This window comes from Ambystoma mexicanum, chromosome 5q (genome assembly GCF_040938575.1).
Source record: "Ambystoma mexicanum isolate Mex_15411 chromosome 5q, UKY_AmexF1_1, whole genome shotgun sequence".
Taxonomy (NCBI): domain Eukaryota; kingdom Metazoa; phylum Chordata; class Amphibia; order Caudata; family Ambystomatidae; genus Ambystoma; species Ambystoma mexicanum.
In genome coordinates this window covers 1,192,691,709-1,192,704,223 of record NC_090933.1, presented here as the reverse complement: position 1 = coordinate 1,192,704,223, position 12,515 = coordinate 1,192,691,709, and the positions used below count along the sequence as shown (strand labels likewise).

The window sequence follows — 12,515 nt, the reverse complement described above, 5'->3', positions numbered from 1 at the left end:
AGGCTAGCACCCTCGAACGACACTAAATCATGTGAAAGCCTAACAGCTAAACTAGCTATTAACAACTCCCAAACCCTCACTTTCCACCTTATTTATAGACCTCCAGGCCCTATTGGAACCTTTGAGGAGGACATCTCTACCATCCCATCACATAACCTAAAACAATCATCACAAGTCATCCGACTTGGGGATCTTAACTAGGCTTCAATGACCAAAATGACCCACAGGCAACTCGAATAGCCAACCTACTCTCTGAACTAGGCTTCTCACAAAAAGTACTTCACCCCACCCACAACAAGGGTAGAATACTCGATTGGGTGGCAGACCATAACTGCAATGCCTCCATCCTATCGATCTCCCCACTAATTTGGACAGACCATCTCCTTATAACATTTGCTCTAGAAACGATCAGACCTACTACCACCTCAGTCCAGCCAGCACCATCCATCCCAAACAGGAACAAGAAAAACATCACCCTGGACAACCTTCTCCAGCTCATCCTCCCCACACTTAATTCACTACCAGACCAGACAGCCTGGACTCTGAAACACTAGTGAACGAGTACAACAAAGTTATGTCCTCTGCCTTGGACATAATTGCACCACTCAAAGTGAGACGCAGCAAACCCAAAGACCACCTCAACCCCTGGTACACCCCACCACCTAAAAACTCTTCGCACCAAAAAAAAGACAATGCGAGGTCGCATGGAAATTACAACCATCGGAAGAAAATAAGAGCACCCTGAGAGATATATCTACCCTCTACAAAAAGGAAATACTGTCGGCCAAAAGGGAAACTTACAACACCAGAATAGCCCAAGCCGACTCTAGCATGAAGGAACTCTTCATTATCCTAAAGGAAATAGAATCCCCCATCCCAGTGCCTGACAACTGTGTCAAAGATAAAACATGGTGCACCAATATTCAGCAAGCCCTAGCTAATAAAGTAATAACTCTAAAATTGCCACGAAAAAATCCTCGCTCAGTCTCAACACTAAGCACAAAACAGCCATCACCCCGCCTAAAAATAACACCAACTACCCTTGCTTCAAATTCTCCAAAGTATCTATTATTGAGACAGAAAAAAATCATACTGTCACTCAAACCATCTAACTGCCAGGGGGATCAATGTCCATCTCAACTGATAAAGGACACAGCTAGAGACCTGGCTCCCTTTATCTCAAAGCTCATTAACGCCTCATTCGCTACAGGGTCCATACCAAGTAACCTAAAAGAATCTTGGGTACTCCCATTGCTTAAAAAACAGGTGCTAGACCCTGCCATACCCACGAACTACCGCCCAATCACCACTGTGCCATTCCTCTTAAAAATCATAAAGTGGCGTACAAATACAGAAACACCTTGAAAACAACAATTTACTAGGAGTACGGCAGTCTGGCTTCCGTCCCCAGCATGGAACCGAAACTGCCCTCTTAGACCTAAAGGCGGAAATTGATGAGCTAAGGGATCAAGGCAAACCAGCCTTACCCCCCCTCCTGGACTTATCAGCCGCATTTGACCTTGTTGACCAAAAGGTCCTTTGCAGGCACCTGGATATAGCCGCGCACTTCTCAGAAGAAGCCACAAATTGGATCCAATCCTTCCTCAATAACAGGACATTGAGAGTCTTCTCCACCACTGCGGCAGCGGACTCCATCCCATCACATGCGGTGTGCCCGAAGGATCTTGTGTTTCGCCTACACTTTACAACATCTTTACTAAGCCCCTTTTCGATGATCTGGACCTTCTGGGTATCACCTACACTAATTATGCAGATGATACCCAGATTCTCCTACCACTTACCGGTGATTACGACAAGGATTTGGCCTGGGTGAACAGAGCATCTCATCATCCAGGCATGGATGGCCACACACGGTCTATGTCTGAATGAGGACAAAACTGAAATCATCATCCTGGGCACACCCCCCACCCTCAAAAAACTGGACCCCAACTACTCCTCTTAATATCGACAACAACCAAATCACAACCGCCCACGTGGTAAAAACTCTGGGTTTCTACCTGGACGCCACCCTTTCTTTCAACAAACAGGTCAATGCGATGGCTTCGGCAACCGCCTACACCTGTAAATTGATAAGAGCAGGCAAACCCTTCCTATCAAACGATAGCTGCATCACACTCGCAAGAGTGCTCGTGTTATCAAAACTGGACTACTGCAATTCACTCTATATTGGGGCTAACAAGGAAATCATAAAAAGAATTCAAATTCTGCAGAACAACGCGCTTAGAGCAGCACTTTGCATTCCCAGGAGAACCCACATCACCGCACTCAGACGAGCCAACAACTGGCTCTCTACTCAGGAGAAAATCCAACTAAAAGTTGCCTCTTTGGTCCACAAATGCCTTAACGCTGCCGCACTGCAGTACCTATCTGCTAGATTCACCAAACTAAAACCAACAAGACTTACTAGATCTGCTTATTCCAATAACCTATCTATACCCAGAGTCAAACTGACTAAAGTCGGTGGCTGCAGCTTTCAGGTGAAAGCAGCTCAACTCTGGAACTCCCTACCATCCACCTTGAAGACTGACCAAACCTACCTCACTTTCCGACACAACCTTATAACGTGGATCAAAATTGCAGACACACTTTAGACCATCTACTGCCTGGACATACTCAAGCCGACAAATTTCTGTTTAGGACTGTAAATACATGCTTTTACACTTTTTACTTGCTGTATATTCCTGTATATGTTGTTGTATATTATTCTTGTTGCTCTATTTGCCATGTGATCTTGTAACTAAGCTTCGAGCTGTCTTATAAAATGCGCCCGGTTACCCCTGGGTCTGGTGCGCAATATAAGTAATAAAAACAAACAAACAAACAGTCCATAAGAGTGAGTGCTCCCCTCTCCATTCACCGACGCACTAGCCCATTACAGACGCTGTGCCTGCTCCCCGAGAGGCCTGCCCAACCTCGACCTTATGCCCATGAACAGTGGCCCCTCACGAGAGAGAGTGTGTGGCGCAACCGCAGTCATCTGCCAGGGGAGGCTGCTCCCGCCATTTCCTGGAGAATATCCCTCACCCCTCGTCGGACTCTGTACAGTGTCACCAGCCCCATTCCGTCGACTGGGCAAGCCACGTACCACAAACCCTGACCAAGAGGATCGCACCCAACGCCTCTGGCCACTGGATCTGGACGCTAGCTAGGCCTCCCCTATTCAACTCGTCCTCCAAACTCCCGACACTGAACCCGCCACAGAGGGTTGGGCCCCCACTCGTGGGGCGTGTGCCCTCCTCTGTACACCTTCCAAGAGACACTCCTGGGACCCAGGCCACCCGATCTGAGACCCCCCCCCCCACCACGCAAACTCAACAAGGCCCACGAGTCAATCCGCATTCACTCCGGCACATTGTGGAACCCACACTGAACCCGAGGTCTGCACGGAACTGAACATAAGGTGATGCATCCAGAGCGTAGAGCCCCTGACGCCAGGGCGTGTGCCTCTTCCCAACACTGGACTCTTGTTACCCAGGACTCTCCGGAGATTGCGCTGCAACGCACTCCAGTACTGGCTCATTGACTTGGTGTTGAGGGTAGTGCCCCCGTTCCAGGGGCGAGTGCCTCCTCGCACCTACACAACGCATGAGCACCAAATCCAAACTAGCCAAATACGCCTACACCCCGAACCTAGAACTGCCCGCGGCTACCAACGGGGACATAGCCGCCCTCCTCAGCGAACTCAGAAACATGGGCGCCAACATCGACAAAATGACCCAGAGGGTGGACAATATTGGAGGAGAGGCTCGAAAGTGTCGAGAACAACCAAGCCTCAATTGACACACTGGAAACCCAGCTGGACCTCCGCATGCGCAATATAGAGAAAAGAGAAGACGACATCTGGCTGAAGATAGACGATTTAGAAAACAGGGAGAGGCGTAACAACCTGCACATTTTTGGGATTACAGAACGAGAGGGGGAAACAGAGGAAGACCTTAAACACACCATAAATTACATCATTAGAATCCTAACAGCGGATGAGAATATCGACAAACCCACAATAGAAAGAATACACAGAGCGGGAGGCCCACCAGGGGGTCCGAGATCAGCCCTTGCCAGATTTCATAGATATCTGGACAGAATGAGGATTCTCACTATAGCCAGATCAGGCGACACCCTCACCCTTGGTAGAGCCCAAATAACCATCTTTCAGGACCTATCCTCGCTCACCTTAGCCATGCGTCGCCTGTGTGGCCCGCTAACCAGATGGCTCAAAGACCAGGGCACAAGATATAGATGGGGTTATCCCTTCTCCCTAACGTTCGAACATGGCAGCACTCCGAAGAAGAGATTTGTGATTGCATCGCGGATCTCCTCGACACCGGCCCCAAAGAGGGGTCACAAGACGAATCATCACGAGAGGGAGTGCAGAGGGAACCCCGAGGCCCGAGAAGGAAGAATGTCAAAGGAGCTAGAAAATACAGACGACCCAACGACATGCCAGAAAATGCCAAATGAAGTGGCAGGCACGTATCTTCCGACCCGGCGAGGCCTATTCAGGAATCATGATCTCGGAGTCCCTCCGTCACGTTGGAAACCGGCACATCACAGCCACCAGAGCTGGCCTGTGACGAATTGGTCTCCAGACCCAGGACGGATGATCCACTGTCTGCAAGGGAACCCGAAATCGCATGTATCACTACATTCATTACTCAGTGATAATTGTTGTTGTTGTGCGTTAAGTTGTAATTGACATTTTAAGAACAGGGGGGACTCAAACTGTTGGTGAGATGATATTCGTGCTGGGGAGTCGCGTGGTTACGACCCTCACGGACGGTCCGATAGTAGGTCGGTTGCAAGCACCTGGCTTGTCTTGGACGCCATCAACCCAAGTTGTGTTCCTTGTAGGGGAAATGTTGTGCTGAAAATTGGAACTGCTGACAACGGGTATTGAGTTCAATGCCCAGGAAAGGGGGAGGGAATCCAAAATTCTCTGTCCCATTGGATGTGGGACAACCATCAAAAGACTTCCCCTGCAGCGATTTACGATACGTACACAGGCGGTGTGACCAACAAACTCACAAGACTCAACACTCATTGGAGTACATGACAAATCAGGTGACAGGCATGGCACACTCAGAATTGGCACGCTAAATGTTAAGGGGCTAAATTCCCCCACCAAAGGATCGCTAGTTTCCCGAGAATTCAAGAGGGCCAATCTAGATATACTCTTTCTGCAAGAAACTCGATATAGTAATGGAGAGGAGGGTACTCCACCTGAAATGGGGCACTGGCCCACTTAAAAAAGACGGGGTTGGTGTTCTCGTCAGTAATGGACCCGGATAGGGACAGACAAGCAGGCACCCCGTCCACAACCCCTTCACAGGGCAACGGACACTCCTGGATTGTAGATATGATGAACGCCTACAATCTCACGGATGCCTGGAGATGCATGAATCCAACCCGAACAGCCTTCACCTTCTACTCCACACCTCACGCTACGTTCTCTAGAATTGACTACGTTTACATAACCGCAGCAATAGCCTCAGCAATGACGGCAGCTACCATATCGCCCATTACTTGGTCGGACCAAATTCTTCCCTCGGTTCCTCGTCATCCGCTGGTCTTTTCCTCCTGACCGTGTGCTTCTTAGCACTGCTGGGCGATGACTCATCTGACTCGGATGTGCTTCTCTCATACAATTCCTCACTGCTTCCGCCAGATCTCTTCTGCAAAATCATCCGAGCTTGTGTCTCCATACCGGTCCCATGAGATTGCCCTTCTCTTGCCACTGTGCTTCTTGTGTGGCATACCCAAGGGGGTATGGGTGCTGTGTGCCCTGCAGGTTTTCTTTCTTACCCCTTTTTAGCTATAAGGATCTCTTCCTAAACTTGTGCATGGTATCCAGTCAATATATCTAAGACATTACAGAGTGGAAACATAATACCAAAAAACAATGCAAACATTAATTAAATAAAGGATAGTGGAGTAAAGGGGTTAGGGTGGCATTATAAGGGTAAAAACAATTGAGATTGGGGGAACCCCCCCGCCCCCAAATTATTTAAAAAAGAAAATTCAGTGTTTTTCTGTATTTTTTCCACAATGAAATTTACCACTCTGTAATTGTGGTCATTAAAATCACATATACCGCTCGTGCATGTCCTGAAAGAAGGCCAATAGCTCATCCACTATGCCCATATGTTATTATACGGACAAAGACTGGCTTCAATGCCCTCTGAACCGCTTGACTCGTCCTGCCACTATTAGTATGTGGAATATCCAAGTCCTCACGGGAGATATTCTCTCCTGCTCATGATGATCTCCGCTTTACTGGACTACTCTGTGGAAGTGTAGCAGTTTACCTGGGTCTGCCCCGTTAACAGTTCTTTCTTTCACAGCGGGTCTATGTGGGTACAATGCTTACAGTTTCTCCTGGGACTGTGTCCGTGTGACACGAATCAACTCCAGGGATTGTGACCGTCTGAGTGGAGAGCAGTTTGTCTTGGGACTGATCCCATATTTCTTTTGATACTGGGGCCGCTGTATTATGTGCAGTTGACTGGATATCTGCCTCCCTAGATGTGCTACCTACTGTAACCAGCATGTGGCACCTGGATGAAACCCCTGTTAACTGCTGCCTGTATTCAGTGCCTACTAAAGCCAGCAGGTGGCGCCTGGATGTGTGCCTCGTTAAATGTCATTAGTCACTTTCCGAAATTATTCTTGCAATCACTTTGCCTACGTTCACCCTCTCAACAATACGGTATCCACGCAAGTACACAAGATCGCTGGAACCTCAACTGTCCCGTCGCACTCTGCGACTACTTCTGTGAAATTACTGTATCCTGCTGCCGCGCTCGCTCTCCTGACACTGGATCCCGACAGCCCCGTTGCAGCCTGTTCCACTACCTAATGCGGATAAGCCCCACCACATTACGCGCGCCTGCCTCGCAAATCGATATATCACACACTCTGGACATTAAACCATCCCACAACAACCACGACAAATGATTATAAAAGTGAAAGCACTTATCAGCTGCTTGAGCAGCAAATAAAGAGGAAGATGTACGGAGGTCAAGGGGAGTTGGAGGTGTAGAAGGACAGTGATTGATCACAAAGGTTACATGAGAAACAAGGACAAATGTAGGACTACTCACGAGACTCGCCAACGTCGAGATCTCGTGAGATTTGATGCAAGAGGCGCAGAAGGCTGCCGGGAGCGGCATCCGCATTGGGGAAGACTGGAGAACCACAGAGAAGCAAAGGCTCCTGGCGCTCCTCCTGCATGAGGAGTCAGAGACTGGTCCTAGCCCTAACGACTATGAGAAAACTCAGGAGACTCTGACATTTCAATGCAGTGAAGCTAACTGTGTTTTGCAATTACCTTTATTTATGCTGCCACTTATGCTGATAAATGAATCCAAGGTTACACTACTGAGGGTCTGATCTTTATACAACATAATTGCCAACGAGGTGCGACTGAGACCCCCCCCGACCCACCATGCAAGGTGTAACACCACCCCCGCCTTTTCTGCAAACTCCAGATAGGCCCACAATTCCATGGCCTCAATAGGAACCTTTATTTACAACATATGTGGATGCGCTGGGAGGTACAGAATACAAAGCTGCTTGGCGCATGTCAATGGTTCTAAATGCTTTAGAAGTCCAAGGACAAAAAGAGTGTCTGCCAGTCTCACACCAGAAGCGTTGGCGGGGGATGAGGATGATGTCTACAAGAAAGCCGTGAGGAGGATTGTAAGATGATTCGCCAGCAAAGAAAACACAGTATTGCATAGAATTAGGTTCTATGGTGGCAAACAAGAAGCTTCTGAACCCGTGGAGGACTACGTCACAAAGCTACGCGAGTTGGCGGCCCTGTACAACTTCGGAAATATTGCAGAAGGCATGATTTGTGACATGGTGACGGTACACACAAATAGCAGGAAGGTGCAGGACAAGTTCAACATGGAGAAAGAAGATCTCCAGCTGGACAAAACCTCTGAGATTACGAGAGCCAACGACGAAACAGCGGGCAGATGCAGAGTTTGCTGGTAGTTCGGGTAATGTGGAAGTCCAGGCCCGACTTAAAAATACACACGTATAAAGAGATGGTGGGAAGCGATAAAGTAGAAATACTCAGCACCAACAGTTTATTGGGATACATCAACGGTGTCATTGAGTTCAAAGGTAGGGAGACCAGGACCAGAGTGTATTCGGCCAGTGAAGGTCCAGCGGTCCTGGGGTGGGACGATCAAGCCAGCCTAAAGATTAAGTTGGATCCCAGCACAGAGGATCAATTATTAGCAGGCAACGCAGGAGGAATGCCAGTGTGGAAAGAACACTTGCCCAAACTGTTTTCCGAAGGGCCATGAAGAATCAAGAAGTACGTGCATAGGATAATGCTCAAAAGCAATGCAGTCCCGGTGAAGCACAAAGTACGTCCCGTGCCGGCGACGGCTAGAAACATGCTAAAGTTGAGATTGACAAGAAATTGTTAAAGAAGGCACCATCGAAGAAGTGGAAGCATCGGAGTGGCTAAGTCTGGTGGTGCCAATTAAAAAAACATAACTCGGAGGACTTGAAAGTACACATAGGCCTCTGCAGCGGACAGCTATCCCCTCCACAGTATAAATGAACTCATACTAATGATGAAGGAGGCCAAGGAATTTCCCCAACCTGGATACGACAGATCTATCACCAGATACATTTGCATAAAGAATCTGGGCCCCTAACCGCATTCATCACCCCGTTCGGCCCCCATCAGTTCACCAAGATGCTGTTCGGCCTATCAGCAGCCTCTGCATTCCAGTAGATGATGGATTTGTTGCTGAGGGACGGCTCATATTTTCAAACACAATATATTAGTCTACGCTGAAGACGAGCACACGCATGCCAGAATACTAAGAAGTCCTCAATAAGCTCCAAGAAGCAGGTGTCAAGTTTGGGTACAAGTGTGCACTGAGGGCCAAGGAAATGGAATATCTAGGATACAAGATATCCAGTCAGGGGGATCAGCCACAAGCAAACCCTGGTGCAGGCCATCGTAAAAGCCCCGGAACTGGCAAACAAGGACAAGTGAAGATCCTTTTTGGGGGGTCTTGCAGAATACTACGCCAAGTTGATTCACAATTTCTCGGAGGTCAGCACAACGTTAAGAGATCTGCTCAAAAAGGGAGCCGAGTGTACATGGTCACAGGCGCTGAAGGAAGCGGTCGAAGCTATAAAGGAAAGGATTGTGAAAGCCCTGTGCTTACAGCCATTCAATCCCAAGTGGGACACAAACCCCACAGACGCCAGTGCGTACAGGTTAGGAGCTGTGCTGACCCAGAAGAGAGGAGTGGCATTTGCATCCACTGCATTATCCAAAGCCGAAAGAAATTACTTGACAGTGGGAAAAGAGATGTTAGCCTGCGCATGGGCGGTGGAGTACTTAAGGACCTACATCTGGCACACAAAATTCAAGCTGGTGTCCCAAGCGGACTGCCTGTCCAGGCTACCAGGAAACAGTGAGAAAGCAAAGATCTTGCAATGATTTGATGCGAGAGGCGCGGAAGACTGCAGGGAGCGGCATCCACATTGGGAAAGGCTATAGAGCCAAGGAGCAGCAGCAGCTCCCGGCGCTCCTCCAACATGAGCCAGAATCTGGTCATAGCCCTAAAGACTAGGAGAAAGCTCAGAGACTTGGACATTACAATGCAGTGAAGCCTGTGTTCTGTAATTACTTTATTTATGCTGCCACTAATGCTTATCAATACATCTAAGGTTATAACACTACTGAGGGTCTGATCTTTATACAACACAAACTACGAAATTCACCAAATGCCTGAGGGTACTGTAGTTCTTTTATTGTTTGTACGTAATGTTGTGAACTTTTCAGTTGGCTGCACGAGAAGTAAAGAATAGAGTTGAGCATAATCCGACATAGGATTTGGTCTAGCTCTGTTCTTTGAACACATATTGGGAGATCCCGATTGCCTTCTAAAAACAGGATTTTTTTTTCAGTTTACAACCCACTCAACCCATGCTGGATACTTCCCTGTCTGGGGAATGCATGTTTTAAATACTGAGATTTAGCATGCAAGCAGTTGATTAGCATACAGCACGTGCATCTTAAAAAAAATTGGAAGGGAACGTCAAAGCGTCATTGGACGGACGATCAGTGTTTTTGGAACGTGATTGCAACAGCGGGGGCATATTAAACAGATTGGGAAAAATAGAACACGAAAGGTGCCATGGTAAAAAGAAATACACAGAGTAGCAGGTTATTAATCCACAGGTCAAAGGAGTGGAGGCAATATATTGTATGTGCCATATAAAATGCTTACTTTTGGCCAGTAGGGTGAGGACAAAAAAAAAAAAAAAAAAACCTAAGCAGAAGGTTGAGTTGTCATTTGATTTAGTTTACTTCGGCTCAGAAGTTGTCCTGCAGGCACTGCCAGGATTGAAAGCATTTTCTCTGATCAAGGTCATCTAATCTCATCGGGTCAAAGGGCACGTGATATCATTCCCTGGGATATTATTATGCCAATTACTAATTTTGACACTTGAAACATCGTACCGTAAAGTTAATAAATAAGGAATTCTTATGCCCAAACCTTTTACATGTATCGTAGTGAACGTTCATGGATAAAAACAACAACGGGGCACTTTCAAATACACGCAGAGGCGCTAAATTAATTGGGGTCGCTCTTGTGCAGTTCTCCATCTTATCGCATTCCTCTTTTAGTTGTCGTTTTAGTACTCTGTCGCACTCTGCTGTTCCCCCGTGCCCCCAACGCTGCCGACCCGTCTCTGTAATCCGCATAGCTCAGGGGTCTGCCACCTTTGGCTCTACAGACGTTTTGGACTGCAACTTCCATCGGCCCTAGCCAACATAGCCAATGGCGAGGGACCATGGGAGTTGTAGTCCAAAGCATCTGCAGAGCCACAGGTTGCAGACCCCTGCCATAGCTGTACTGGCTGTTGCACCGCACTCTTTCTAGGTCCCAGTTTACTCCCGACACTCTGTGTAACCGCCTCGTATTCTACAAGTCCCCACATCCCCAGCGCTCCAGCCGGCCTCACCGTGGCTTTGGCTGTGAGCAGCAGCGCGTCCTGGTTGATGTTAGACACGTCCGGGGAGCTTTTCATAATGACCCGAATGCGAGACAGTGGCAGCGACACCAGTCGGTTGTCGGCGCCGCTTGTACCTGCCATGTTGTCTCTGGCAGCGCTAGCAATCTGCGGAGGGCCAAACAACAACAAGAATGAAACTGCCGCTCCATTCAGTGGGCAGCACCGTGTACCGGCATCAGAACGCACGCGCCAGACTTCACGCTAGAAGACGTGCATAATAAACACTAGACCGCGCCTCTTCGGTTGCCTTTTACAGTGGCCATTTTAGGTGTAAGTAAAGCCAAGCAATGTTCCACAAAACATCAGTAGTTTCTTTTATCCACTCTCTCCACTCTTAATATGCTACAGTGATATCACAGAACCCCTTAACTAAAGAGGACACTGAGACAGAATGGAGATGAACTCGATTTTTTCAAAACAAAGACATAACTATTAGCAGGTAGTGCCTTCAATGGAAGCATGAAGTGCAGTACTGACCAATCTAGTGGGTGTGGGCACATCCTGTTTTGTTTCTTTCTCCTAAAATAAGGGTAATTCCAAAGCAATCCTAATAAGGTAATTCCAAAGCAGTAAATTTGTGGATGAAGGAAGACAGGAGCCAGGCAGGGGTTTCACCAAGGCTTTATTTTCTACTGACTCAGGATCAGATATAGTGCAGATGGTGTCCAGGATTTAATGGGCCAACGTGGCCAACAGGAGTTTGGCTGCTGTGCCTAAAGGATGCAGCTACAATCCTTAAATTCGTCCCGTGCTCGGAGGAGCCGGGAAGACGCCGCTGTCCGCGTCCTCAGCTCGTCCCGTAATGCGCGCGTAGCGCGCGGGGGCGGAGCTGATGGCGCGAGCGAGATCTCGCGAGAGCGGGGCTCTCGGGACATCTCTACACACCTCCCTTTTTACAAAGGCGGAATGGGTTCACTGTAACACATAGTCATTGTACCTCACCGGTCTTCTGTGCTCCCTTCGGGGCCTCTCACTGGTTGCAGGGCATGGTCTCTGCTGCTCCGGTTCTGGACTTTCACAGGATTCTTCCCGTTCTGTTTCGGTTGCATCTTTTACTCCATCGTTTCCTTCTGTTTCTCGTTCCTCGTTTCTCCAGTCATCTCTTTCGGTTTCTACGTGGGGTGTCTCTTGGGTCCTCTCTTCTTCTTGCCTTTGCTGGTATAATGCTACCCTTTCAAAGTTCCACGTGCGCCCATCTTCTGTGCGGACGTGATTGATTCCTTTGTGAGTGACCTTTATGGGCCGACTATACCGGGATCCTGTGGCTTGGTCCTTTCTTGGCAGTTTAATTTTGACCCAGTCCCCTTCTTCTATGTTGGGCGCTTGCTTCGTCCTTCTTCTTTCATCACTCCACGATTTCATGCGTGACTTGTTTCTCTCCATGCGCCATACCACTTCTGTCATGTCAACTGCTTCATCTTCCCTTGCTTTCGCCAGCC

The 12,515-nt window shown here is 48.2% G+C and overlaps 1 protein-coding gene across 1 annotated transcript in view; it reads right to left on the bottom strand.

Annotated features, from left to right (window-relative positions):
• Positions 1 to 11,299, bottom strand: part of CHRAC1 (chromatin accessibility complex subunit 1) — a 68,166-nt gene extending 56,867 nt beyond the window's left edge. The window contains exon 1 of the mRNA XM_069621682.1: positions 11,026 to 11,299. Within this exon, the coding sequence (XP_069477783.1) occupies positions 11,026 to 11,157 (132 nt within the window). The 5' untranslated portion in view covers positions 11,158 to 11,299. The remainder of the gene's footprint in view (positions 1 to 11,025) is intronic.
• Between the last annotated feature and the right edge of the window lie 1,216 nt (positions 11,300 to 12,515).